The 13,213-nt window shown below is 34.9% G+C and overlaps 1 protein-coding gene across 32 annotated transcripts in view; it reads right to left on the bottom strand.

Moving 5' to 3' along the window:
* The window catches only part of LOC102929319 (sarcolemma associated protein), a 165,186-nt gene that overhangs the window by 27,680 nt on the left and 124,293 nt on the right, over positions 1-13,213 (bottom strand). For 22 of the 32 annotated variants that reach the window (XM_037905697.2, XM_043550386.1, XM_037905704.2 and 19 more), the window contains 4 exons: positions 12,407-12,463; positions 8,823-8,903; positions 8,479-8,538; positions 106-228 (listed from right to left, as the gene is read on the bottom strand). In XM_037905697.2, the coding sequence (XP_037761625.1) occupies positions 106-228; positions 8,479-8,538; positions 8,823-8,903; positions 12,407-12,463 (321 nt within the window). The remainder of the gene's footprint in view (positions 1-105; positions 229-8,478; positions 8,539-8,822; positions 8,904-12,406; positions 12,464-13,213) is intronic. The other 10 variants (XM_043550390.1, XM_037905708.2, XM_037905699.2 and 7 more) reach the window with 1 other exon arrangement.

Here is a 13,213-nt window from a genome sequence, read left to right on the forward strand (position 1 = left end):
TTTTAAGATTAACTGATATATTTACTTAAGGACAATTACTCAGATTTGCACTTAAATTTGATTCTACAGGACAGTCATTCAAATCTTTTTATATCTCTGTCTCACCTTGAAGTTCGAAGCATTTTTGTTTACTTGTTCTAGCTAGCTCTTGGGCTTCAATCAGCTCCTTGTGCAGCTGCTGAATTTCTTGTTTAGTCTCTGTTTCTGATTGTGCACCCTGTAATTCATCTGATAAAAGAACATTTTTATTTTAAAGCATAAGTTTGCATAGCAACTTTATTTGTACTGCCACATAAAGACAGGCAATGTTTTTAGCTTCAATCATGCAATATTAGCCACAATAGTTATCACTGGGTTAGGTAGAAGTTAGCAAAAAACATTAATCTATTTAGCAGTTTGTTTTAATCTTGAGGGAAATGAAAGTAAAACAATCGTAGTTAAATCCAACATGCAAAAAAACATAACATATACAAGGAATCCCAGTTTACATAACACTTAGTGAAATTTAAACCTTTTTTTTTAAATATTGCATAGAATTGGCATATCTCAGGATTATATTCAAGAAGCCTTAATGATGCTGATATTTCATTTTAAATGTTCTTTTTGTGCATGTAACGTAATTTATAAAGTATAAAGAATGTGCACCGTTTCTTTGAAAGTCAACTTCACAAGTTGCTAGCAGAAAGAATTCAGTATGTCATTTCAGCAATGATGGAAGTATATAAAACACAACATGATTTATAATGCCATACTTGGGCTAACATTTCTGAACTTAGGTGTCTCAAGGTAGGCACCTACATGAAAGCACCCTGATTTTACAGAAGCGCTGAGCAAGCCATTTGAAGTCAACAGGAAAAGCAGATGTTCGGTCCAACTGAAAGTCAAGCCAAGTTTTGGCCTAAAAACTTGCTTCACTGTGATATTACTTTGAAAATATTAAAAGTTCCTTTAATCTGAGATCATGTCTAAGGATGTATTTTTAGCTCAAATAATGGTAAGCATATGAATTATGCTTACATAAAATACATATGAATACATAAAACTTGTCAAATCTGTTCTTCCCCATCTCAAAGTTTTTGTATTATTTATAAAATTGCACAAATAAAAGACCTCAGGGAATAAAAAGAAATCATCTGTGCCAATGGACTAGAAATATTCATATTCGTCTGAAATAAATACAAAATACTTTTTCAACTTAAAATTACTGAATGCTCAAGTAGCAGAAAAAAGAGAAACATATAAACAAATGTGTAAAAACCTTAACTAATAACAGCATATCATTCCCATAGTCTATTAATAATGGAGTACCAGTAGTATGACTTGGTAGACTACAGGAGAAAGAGACAGTTCTAGCTCCAAGGAATTTGTAATATTAAGATGTGATCTTTGAAACTCTTATGCATTTAACATTTCTCACATAAGTGTTATTCACATAAGGGTTTGTGAAATCAGGCCCTTATAGGGAAGCAGACAATAAATTCAAACTACACATATTACATCAATGGAAGGTAGAAACTTCAAGGAATTCAAGTCAATTGTCTGGTTGCAGAAAAATAGGAAGAACACAACAGTCCAGCTATCAGACATGAGAAACAAAAGAAGCATGTATTACATAGCTTATGGTTAATAAACTGACAATCCCAAAATCCATACAGAACTAAAATTAATTTATATTGGGCAGAAGAAAAACCCCAGTCAAGACCCAGAGATACTTTTGCTGGAGAGTTCAGACAAACTACTACTGATTGTTCAGTATTAAGTTTACTTTTGTTATATTTTGTTTATACTTGTTTATTTATTTAGCTATATATTAGATCAAGGAAATAACTGTTCTAGTTAGTTGCTTGTCTCAAATGATTATTTTTCTTATTCTTATTCTAAGCTAGTTATTTCACCATACCACCACAAAGTACTTATCATATCACATCTCTCCAGAAAAATATCTTGTGCTTGTCTTATTCGTGCAGTAATAAACTCCATGTCTTGGACCTCTTGCAATTTCTTTAACCACATATTAATGGATTTTCCCCTTGAACGCCAAAGTAGCGTTATACATTTCCATGCTGTGGTAGTTAACATCCTGAACATGGATCTTTCTTTGTGGCTGACCACTGTTGCAGGTGTCTCCCCTAAAATATAACAAATTGGATTTTTGTCAAACTGAATATTAATATATATTTCATGTTGCTTGTGTCCACAATTTTGCGTCTTATTATATCCTCAAAATATAGGTAAGGTCTCCATTACAACATCTCCAGCAGAGATGAGAAATGTAAGAGAATAGCTTTTTGATCATTACAAGGATATAAAAATTAAGCCCTACAATTAATTTCCACAGCAATTGCCTTGTGGATAGGGAAGTAATGATTCCAGCTTTTTAAAAAAAACAACAACAACACACTTTTAACGTTTAGATTTTTACAGAGTGGAATTATAAAAAAGGACAAAAAGGGAATACTGAAAAAATGGAACAAAACATTTTCTTCTATGGTCTACCGGAGTTTCTAACCACAGTTTCTCTTTATTATAGAGGTATTGTTCTCAGTCTCCCAGAGATAAATGCTTATGTACTTGGACATTTTGTCCTGCCTAATGAGGTTGTCAACCTTTTCATTCATGTACTGGAAACAAGTTGTGTTCAAGTCAGTATGGTAAAGAAGTAGTGCCCCTACTCCATAGATAGAGTAGAAATCTCAGCTAAGATCTCTGGTGGACAGCTTCTCTACCATCAATTGAAGATTCCATTTTAACAGTTACACTGTTCCTTAGGAGCTGGAAAACTATTCAAGTTATCACACAGGCCCACAGAGTGGGAGAAGGCAATAGCCATACTTGTGGGTTTTCTTCCTCTTCCCCACCCTCCTCGGACCAAACGAATATTTATTTATACAAAATGGAACAGCTCAAACAGGACAGATTGATTCTGAGCAGAGGCTTGAACTCAGATCTCTTTCCTGTTTGAGCTATTCCACTTTGCATACATAAATATTAATTGGGTCAGAGAAAGAGAGAGAGAGAGAGAAATTGACTCTACAGCCCAGTGACTAGGGGCACTCACCTGGAATGTCGGACACCTGGGTTCAAGTACCTGCTCCGAATCAGGTAGAACAAGAACTTCAGCCTGACTCTCCTGCATTCCAAATGACTGCCATAGTCACCAGGCTCTTCAGGGGGTCAGTTGCTCTTATTTTGACCAGAAATTCCATCAGAAACCTGAGAAACCTCTCTTGACATAGTTTCCTCGAGCCCAGTACATCTCAAAGAGTTCCAGTTTTTATGAATCAATATTTCCAACAAAGAAAATTTTATCAAAAAGTTATCAACCAGCTCTACATAGTAATCAATGATTACTCAACTGTGTGGCAATTAGTTTGTAAATGTATAATTTTGCAAATTGTTCTTCAGAACAACTTTAATCAGAATTGAAACACACAATCTACTTGCTCTTTCCCTTGCTTGTGGGAATTTTGAGTGCAATTCTAAAAGGCTGGGCTTAATGTTTTGACCATTCGAGCTTTAATTAAGGGTTTCCATTAAAATTTTATGGAATGTATATTTCCACATCTAGAATAGCACACAATATTTTCTTAAGTCTAAATGGGACTAGAGTACGATCATCCCAAAATAAATATTGTACGATTTTCCCTCTAATTGCCACACAAAGATTTGTAGAAGGAATTCATGTAAACTTATCAGTGATATGAGAGTTATAAACAGTATTTGAAGACTGCTTAGTGGTAAACCACTTCAATCTTTAAGAGTTAATCTTTCACGTGGGAAGAAAGTGAAAGGAAAAACAAAATATTTTAGAATATTTATCTAGACTTAAGTTCTTCATCAAAACAATATTTCTTGACCTCACAAATAGTTGTGACCTATAACAGAAGTAATAAGGCAAAGATAAAAATAGGACAAACCCCCCTCCCAAAAGCAGACACTGACACAAAGTAAAGTGTGATAGGGAAAGAAAGGGCATCAAATTTTCTAGTTTATATAGACATCTCTTGGAGAGTGGCAAGGATGAGCATTCTGAAAAGTGAGAAATAAGTAGTTTTCCCCAAAACATTCCCTTAACCATTCATATATGAGCAAATCCAAAAGGAAGTATAAATCGCCATCATAAGTCTAAAAGGCATCCGACTTCCAAAACATCTAGAGGAAGAGGACAAATTACACTAGATTAGAAAGTCTTCAGTTGATATCAGGCAGGCTAACTTGCTATTTACTCAAACCAGAAAAAGGCGCAAGGGGCAACATTCAAAATAGCTTCAAGACAAGTGCCCGATGTTGTATGTATCTAAGATAATCAGAACTCCACGGGGACAGAAGTCAGTGCTGGCTCTATATGCCAACCCTTAAAGTTTGTGCCCCATATCAAAGTATCAATGCACTGAAAGAATAAATTAATCACTTCCTTAAATATCAAGGATTTCTTCTATTTTGTCTCCATGGACAGTATTAGAACTGCTGTGTAAAAGTTAGTATAATTTGTGCCAAGGCATGAGACATTTGTTCCCCCACCAACCTGGTTCAAGGCAAGAAGTCTGAACATGGATATTCTTCCTAAGGCCGTGAGCCATGTCACAAACATTTGAGGAATATCTTATGATGGTCTGTGAGGGACAACTTGTGGAAACATTTCCCACACAATTTAAAATTATCTTTCCAATGTCAGAATCTGCCATCAAATATATTTTAAGGCCCTAGAAAGTAGTTACAGGGAAAATAAAACCCAGATCAGACCAACACTTCCAAATCTGATGGCAGGCAGGAAAAAAAAAGGCACCAAGAGAACTCCACCTATATGGTTGCCTTTACAGAAGTGGTCTTAGTGTCCATACACAAACACAGAACCCTGGCTAGGCTCTGCCTTTTAATTGTCCCATATCCATGTGCATCCATAACAGTCAGAATCTGTGGAAAAAATTTCATGAAGACAGACATTTGCACAGCTCTCATATTTGAGGCACCTAGCTCACTTCCAGGGCCTTGAAGGACCCTATCCAATAGCGAGCCTCCCTCTGGGGAAAAACAGTGTTCAACTGAAATCAAATAAATTAGATTAAAATCACAAGTTTTTGTCAAATTCCTGAAACACTGAGTATGCCAACTGTATTAAGTAACAACTGAGTACATCATTTGCAATCTAAAGAAACATTAGGAAGTTGGTGATAAGAACTATCAGTGCTAGATGCCTTGATTGTTTCCTGGTGCTGTATTTGTTGGACACAGACACCTATTTTTAATTCTTCAACTTTTCTTTGAAATTATCAACCACTGACAGACTTAGCCTGTCTTCAAAAGGCAAAGTTCAAGAAACCTCTATTAGTGGCTGATAAATACATTACCTCATCAACAAAACAGTCTGGCAAATGCACAAAAGTATTATGGATTTTTTCCTCCACACTTCGGCTTGTATAAAATAGAAGGAGCATTAACAAATTTGAACAAGTTTAATGATAGAAAACACACATGGAAGGAACAGAAGCAGAATTAAATGTATCACCATCCTCTTGTTCCATGAATTACAGTAACTTCCTAAGTTGTTTTCTACATTCAAGTAAATAATTGAACAAACTGAAACACTAGTTGCCCATCTGACACTTCTGCATTTCCCTAGAAGCCCCAGGAAGAGCTTCTAGTTCAAAAAAAAACTTTTGTATTCCAATGGCTCTACTAATGCATAGCTAAGCCAACTGAGTCCTACTCTAACATGTAAGGTCCTCTTTAGTAGGGAGGGACGCGAGATGCCTAATGCAGCACTCTGAAAAGTTTGTTGAATAAAATCACTGGCTTACAGGCAGTGTGTGAAATTATTACAATAGAAGTTAATGATTTGTTGCTGAAGATATTTAAAAGAGCTGGAGCTGGAGCACTGACAGGGAAAAATTGGTGGGTGCTCTTAATCCACCAGCTGCTCCCCCCCACCCCCCTGCCCTAGCTCACCTATGCCTCCTCCCCTGAGCGCGCCATCCCCGCTTCTCCTCCCAGCGCTTGCCATCGCGAAACACCTGTTTTGCGACGTAACAAGCTGTGAGAGGGAGGGGGGAGGAGCGGGAAACCGGCGCATTCAGGGGAGGCGGTAGGGAAGAGACGGGGCTGGGGCAGGGATTTGGGGAAGGAGTCCAATAGGGGCAGGGAGGGGGTGGAGACTTTGGAGAAGGGGCAACAGCAGTATTATTTCTCTTGTATGGCAAGACAAAATACTAAAATGTAAAAAATAAAATTACTTTCCTGCTGGAAATAATTTGGAAGTTTGGTATTGACGACTACTTGGATTTTCAACTGTGGAAACGATGTTACAGCACATATCAATAATTCACAGGTGTGAATAATTATACCTGCTTGAAGGAGTGGCCTAAGTAAAGTAACATGACTGATTTGGGATCTCAGGTTTTAGTGCCGTTTGAGAGAACTAATGTTTGATTTTGCTGGGATCTGATTAGCCAAAACCTTCTCTTCTCACATGACATAAGCAGATATAGGGTAGCTAAAGCATTCATGAATAAATCAATAGGAACCCACTTGCATATTATAGGAAAAGGAACTAGATGGTCTTCCAGCTCCTTTCCACCATTACTTTTTTTTCCCCACCAAAAACATGATTAAAATCATGTTGACTTCCAGAATTGCTCTTAAAAAATAAATTGTTTTAGAATGGTAAAAGTAATACTTCTGTAATAAGGCATTTTTTGCCTACAGTACAGAATGCATATCTTACAAGACAAACTGATATTTAAATAAGTGAATTCTTTCATGGTCTGATATCCTGTTTTACAAATTTCAGCCTTGAACTCATTTACATAGTTGAATTATAATTCTTCAACCACAGGCCTTAAGACAAAAGTTAATATATTAAATACAGAGGGATTAATGAATTACATTTCAACATTAGAAATCAGTTCCTGGTTGAAATATATATATTTGAAATGTGGGTTGAACAGGGATTTGCTATTTTACTACATGACATATTGCAAATTATTTCTTGGCTTTCTGTCCTGCATAAGAAGAACTGCAGACTAACACATTCTGAAGTATTCACAAGTATTTTGTACGTCAAGGTTTGTCTACTTCAACAACACATGTTGATAAAATTCACAACCAGTAATATTCATGTAGCTTTTCTTCGAAAGAAGCAACACATTCTACTACTAAAATTATTAAAGTAATTATGTTCACTTATGGAACATGACAGTATTAAATTTTATCTATTGGCAGATGAAGTCAGTGAATATCTCTACGTTCCCATTAATGGCATTAATTACAGTTACAAAACCAAACTCATTGGTATGTCCTCGACTTTTCAAACACTTGAGTTCTTAAACTGTTTCACCAACTCTAATCTGCCAAAATAAGCTATATAAGCTATATTTTTGTTGGTTAGCTATTTCACGGAACATTTTGTAATTGCTCTGAAGTACTTCAGATATAAAAACCTCTCATCTTTTCCAGTAAAAAACTGGGAAAACATATACTGGGAAAACTGGGAAAACATATACAGTTGAGGAAGAGATCTTATGTTAGCCTTTCAGGTTTCTGTATGATTTCCAGGTTTTATGAGCAAACAAAAAGTTAGTAGTGTTCCCTTCATTTGTAACCCAACATAAGAACTGTGTCATTGCTGACCATAAAAGAAAAAAAAATCTATAATTACAGAAGTGAAGCAAAAGTTTACCTTTCAACATGTTAAATATAATGGTATATTAATATTTTATCACTTGTATTTAAACTATTTTTCATGTGATCAATTTGAAAAAAATAATTTGCTGACCATGGCAAGTTTGCAGTTAAACAGTAAATACATTTTTAAGTCTGACTGCAGTATGAAGGTCTCATGCAGAAGAATTTTATTTTCTAATTTAAATGTCCAAAGCTAATATATCCAACATAGGCTGTTTTGTTTAGCAAAACCTGAAAAAATCTAACATAACATCTATGATGAACAATAAATACATTCATAATTGAAGATTTAACAGTTCTTTAAATATAAATAATACCCAAATTATAAACTAAGGAGTCTTTTTCATCACTGATGGAAACAATTTACACAGATAATAGCCATTTTAAGCATTATTGGGTAACAATGACCAGAAGAGGTACACGGATTATTAACCAAGAAACAGAACACAAAGAGAAACTATTATTTTCTTGACTCGTGCTTTAAGTTATACATGAAGATTTATTTTAACGGTACTGGTGTGAACTGGGAAAAAAGATTACTCTAATTTAAAATGTCACTTATCTCTACACTAACAGTTGGCTACATTAATTTATTTCAAATGAATGAATCACGATTTCTTTTCAAACATACTTCCTTAATAAAGTAATTTAAATATTTAAACTTGAGCACTTCTCACTTAACTACAAATATTCATCTGACAGAAATAGAGAGTCCTAGAATAAAACACGCATGTATTATTCAGAATGTGGGTCTGTCACACTACATCTTAAAGTTAAAAAATATGGAAATTTGTTTACCTTTTAAAAGAGATACTTTAGCAATAGGTTCATTTAGCTCTTGTTCATCCATTTGGGCATCTAAACAAAAAATTTAAATTGCTTTAAAACAGCGGGTAGACTAGAGTCAAGTTCTACGAACAGATTCTACAAACAGACCGGAGAAACCTTTACTGTCCTCTCTCTCCCCCTACCCCAAACTGGTTACAAGGTAGCAAAAAACTATATCTCATGTTGTTCTTTAATTACACTTGATTTGGCTGAGCGAAATATAAAGTGTAGCTTATGTTCTAGATTCTAATAGCAAACCTTAACATACTTACCAACACCAAAGCCATTTTGCAGAAATTTACACCCAAATTTACCTGTAGTGTCGTCGCTGCTTTTCTCCTTGCTTGGACTAAGGGTATCTGACAAATCAGATTCTTTTGCTCTTGCTTGGTTTTCTGTAAGAGACAAGGAGAACCTCAATTAAAATGTGTGTGTGTCTCCTATGGCTTTTAGTAGAAATTCTAGATCTACTGCTAGATGCTGCTTAAAGTGCAGAACTGAAGAAAACTGTTACACTTGTGCTTTAATAAAAGCCAGGGTTTTTCTTGTGGCTTTAAAATCCCACTCCAAAATGAATTAAACAGCCGTAGGATCACATATTTAATGTTACAGTCTAACATGAGATGGTAACTGCCTCGTAGATAGCCTCGGCTTTTGTTTAAAGTTGTACTCTTGCCAGTTGGAACCCAGTGTAAAAGCTGGTTGTTTTGTTCAGTCTTTCCGGGAACAAATCAGAAAAAACAGCAGCAACATTTCCAGAACAATACAGATATTGTATCATGATGGAAAGAAAATGCTGCTGAGAACAAAAACTTGATTTTGCAGTGTTTTGAATAAGTAAAACAACAGCAATAGATGCCTACGTGCACTGTGTTGTAATATAAATTTGAAATGAACTATGAATAAAGATTAATCTTAGTAATGTGAATCATCAGTATTTTAACTAGTTTTTTAAAAATAGTTTTAAGTTTAGGTTATGTTAATAGGAAATGGTCTACATGCCTGCACAAAAGCACCTCTGAAAGGGCTTATGGATCAGCCTTCTATATTCTGTCCACTAGATAGTTACATGAAGTTTAGTGGAACCATGAAAGCAGTTTTTTGGCTAGGTCTAGAGACCTCACAAAGAGAGAAAACGGGAAGGGAAGTGGACTTCATTATACTAATTCATCCTTTTCCCATGCAACAGTCCGCTTGACTCAACAAGGCCAAAGACTCACTTTATATGCCTGTAATAGCTTAATTTTATTTCTGAACTTCAATTTAGCTCAGATGGATGCACGCAGACACAATGGTGGTAGACCGAAAGACAAGAATTATGAATCATGCCCTCATCATCAAGGCTTGAGGACACATATAATAAACTACCCCTCGCTCATTGCGCTCTGGCTTGTTTGGATAGCACTATTGTCTACCCACAAATTGGAGGACCCTTCTCCTCGGGCACAAGTGCCAGGTAATGAGGGATTTAGATAGACAGCTATTATAATGCTCCCAGTATAGAGAGTCTTTCCTTCCATATCAGCATGAAGCACTGTCATCACAAATCCTGTCTTCACCTGCTGATATATAATGTACATGCCAAAAGGAAAAAAAAAAAAGCATCTGGCAGAAGAGGGAAGAACGAACATGCAGTTATAGACAAATAAGTGCATGGGAAACCTATCGGGATTGGCATAACTTTCTTTTACATAATTTGATATCAGACATCGTGAACTTGCTATTTCTTGTCACACAATGATTTCATGGAACTGAAAAGCAAAAACAAATTCAACAGAAACTAAAGTCCTTGCTCTGGGAAACAGACAAGTAGTCAGAGGGAAAGAGACAGACAGATTAACAGAATACACTTCTCCCTTTCATACTTTCAGACAAAGTAAAAAAAGATTATACCAGGTCATTATGTCAGAGGAATATCCAGTTGTGGGAGTCACAACAGAAAGTAAACAACAAACAAGATACCTCATTTTTTGTTAACAGACGTTAGTCAAGAAAGAAGGTGGTAGCCATCAACATATGCATTCCCCGAAGACTAATGGTTCATGAGTTCTGGCAGCTATTTTTATATCCCACAATTTGGTAACACAAAGCTCTTTCCTGGGATTTTTCTTTCATTTCCATCTTTTCACACTTTCAATATTATTTATATTTAAAGAACTGTTAAATCTTCAATTATGAATGTATTTATGGTTTATCATAGATGTTATGTTAGATTTTTCAAGTTTTGCTAAACAAAATACCAAAATTACAAACTAAGGAGTCTTTTTCAATACTGATGGAAACAATTTACACAGATAATAGCCATTTTAAGCATTATTGGGTAACTTTAATACATGAGATAATAAAATAAAGTCTATTTTAAAATTTGTTGACACCAAATGTTCAGGTAGTTTTTTGGTCATCCTTGGTTAAGAAGCCTAAAACAAATATTAAAAATAATAGGGGTATTTTCAGGAGTAGCAGTGGCAGTCTTAAGGAAGTAAATTCATTCAGTAGTCCGATTCTGATCTCAGTTACTCAGAGTTTACCCCAATGTAACTGCGATCAAAATCTGGCCCAATAGCTAACTGTACAACTATTTAGTGTAAGTCACTTATTCGTCCCCTACTTTCATGAATACTAAGGTCACTTTTTCAAAATCTGCAAGTATTGCACTTTAATGAAAAACTTGCCTAATTTTTATATACCACAATTTGGTAACACAAAGCTCTTTCCTGGGATTTTTCTTTCATTTCCATTTTTTCACACTTTCAATAGTGAAAGTGAGTTACTTTAATACATGAGATAATAAAATAAAGTCTATTTTAAAATTTGTTGACACCATACTTATTAGAGTATTAATAGATACTAAAAATAGCTCATCATTTTGCAAGATAATACTGGCATGCAAGTGTTAAATTACAGTTAGGCTTATTGTATGCATTCTTTTGCCAAACATGGCATGTTGTCTGGAGTTATACAAGCTCGGCAACAAGCTAAAATGGAGTTGCACAGAGAAGATGAAGTAATTCTAAAAACAAAGTTGGAATCCTGAACGACCAAAATATGTTTAAATGTAACAATATCTATGCTAATAAATGGGCAGAAATCAATACTCTGATATATTAAGAAACAGTCATGAAAAAAAGGATGAAAACGTTAATGGTTAAATGTCAGCACTTTACCACTATATCCAGTGAACAAACAAAATATTAAACTGTTAATATTGTGCTCAATGTGGGGACTATCATAAATTACTAACATCTATAGCACTCCTGATTTTGGCTCTGCAACATGAGGCTCATTAATATTAAGGGACTTAAGTTGCCCAAATAAATATTTGTATTTTAGTTTTCCTTATAAAAAGACTGTGAAACAAGAAAGTGACAAAATTTAAAGGGTTGCACATTCATGTTTTATCTTTAAAAAAGCAGGTTTATAAGATTAGGGTTCATTTTAACACTGTTAGGATATTTCTAGATTATTTACAAAAACCCACACCTTTTCCCTCTTATCTGTTAACTAAGACTAACTAATATTTTCTGGTTCTGCTCAGTGAAAAAACTCAGTCTGCAATTTATTTAGTAGTAAGAGATTTTAATTTGCAAAAAATTCCTTTTTAAAAAAAAACCTTTGGATGAGAAATACACAGGTAAGTCAGTCAAGAACAGTCTACCACACACCCCCATCCCTCAAAGTAGTTTCCTTCTGGTTTCCCCCCCTAAAATACTTATATAGTGATGTATCAATGGACACTAACTATATTTACTCTTTGTGGACTTGTTAAAAAGTTACCTTATATTTCCAATATTTAACAAAAATATTACTAAGTTATTGGTTTAAATCAGAAACTTATTTTAAAACACACCCATTACATAAAACATGTTTCAAAACAAGTTATATAAATCAGAAATCTAACCTCTCAAAAGCTTTGTTTCTTCCACTTTGGTTAGATGTCCTTCGTCTATGAACTTGTCTGCCAAACAAAATAAACGTTACTATCCAAGTCCATATTCAGCAAGCATTTCCCTGTGCATGTCTATGTCGTCCACATTCCATGACCAAATTTAAAGAGGACAGTATTACTCCATACCCCTGCTTAAACAAAAATTTGATTCTGGCATGGGAAATTAAGCAGATCATCACGCAGTTAACTATAACTTTGCTATAACGTGAAGCAAAATGAATACAGCAGAAATTATGTTAAGTATTTGCTTTTACTATTTAATAATATCCATTCTTAAATACTTCAGCTAATTAATGAAGGATTAATTTTACTTCGTAAAGTTATTCTAGCGGTTTTTTATATATGACTGAAAAGTCAAACTGAGAACAATTAGCATTTACCAGCTTCTTAGAAAAACTAGTTATATGAGAAAGTGGAGTTTCTGAATTTATAGCCTCCCCAGATCTCCACTTCTAGTTCTGTGACCAGGTGCCCACAGAGATGGCCATAAGAAGAGCCATTTTACACAAAAAGAAGAGCGGGATGATGAGCATGTATTCAAATGGGCTTGGACAGCAGGCATTTAGCACAAGGTTTTGACTCTCAGGGTAACAGTCTTATTTGCGCCTCACTGCTAAGGAAGTGCCTTAGAGAACCTGTTACGGAAGACCCGAATGGGAACTGTCCTCGCTTTCCCAAAAATCAAGGAAATCTTAATACAGTGATGGGCAGTGTAAAAGAAAAAAAAAAGCCACAATTAATATGAGAGATTCTAATAGT

This window comes from Chelonia mydas, chromosome 7, assembly GCF_015237465.2.
Source record: "Chelonia mydas isolate rCheMyd1 chromosome 7, rCheMyd1.pri.v2, whole genome shotgun sequence".
In the NCBI taxonomy this organism is placed as follows: Eukaryota; Metazoa; Chordata; order Testudines; family Cheloniidae; genus Chelonia; species Chelonia mydas.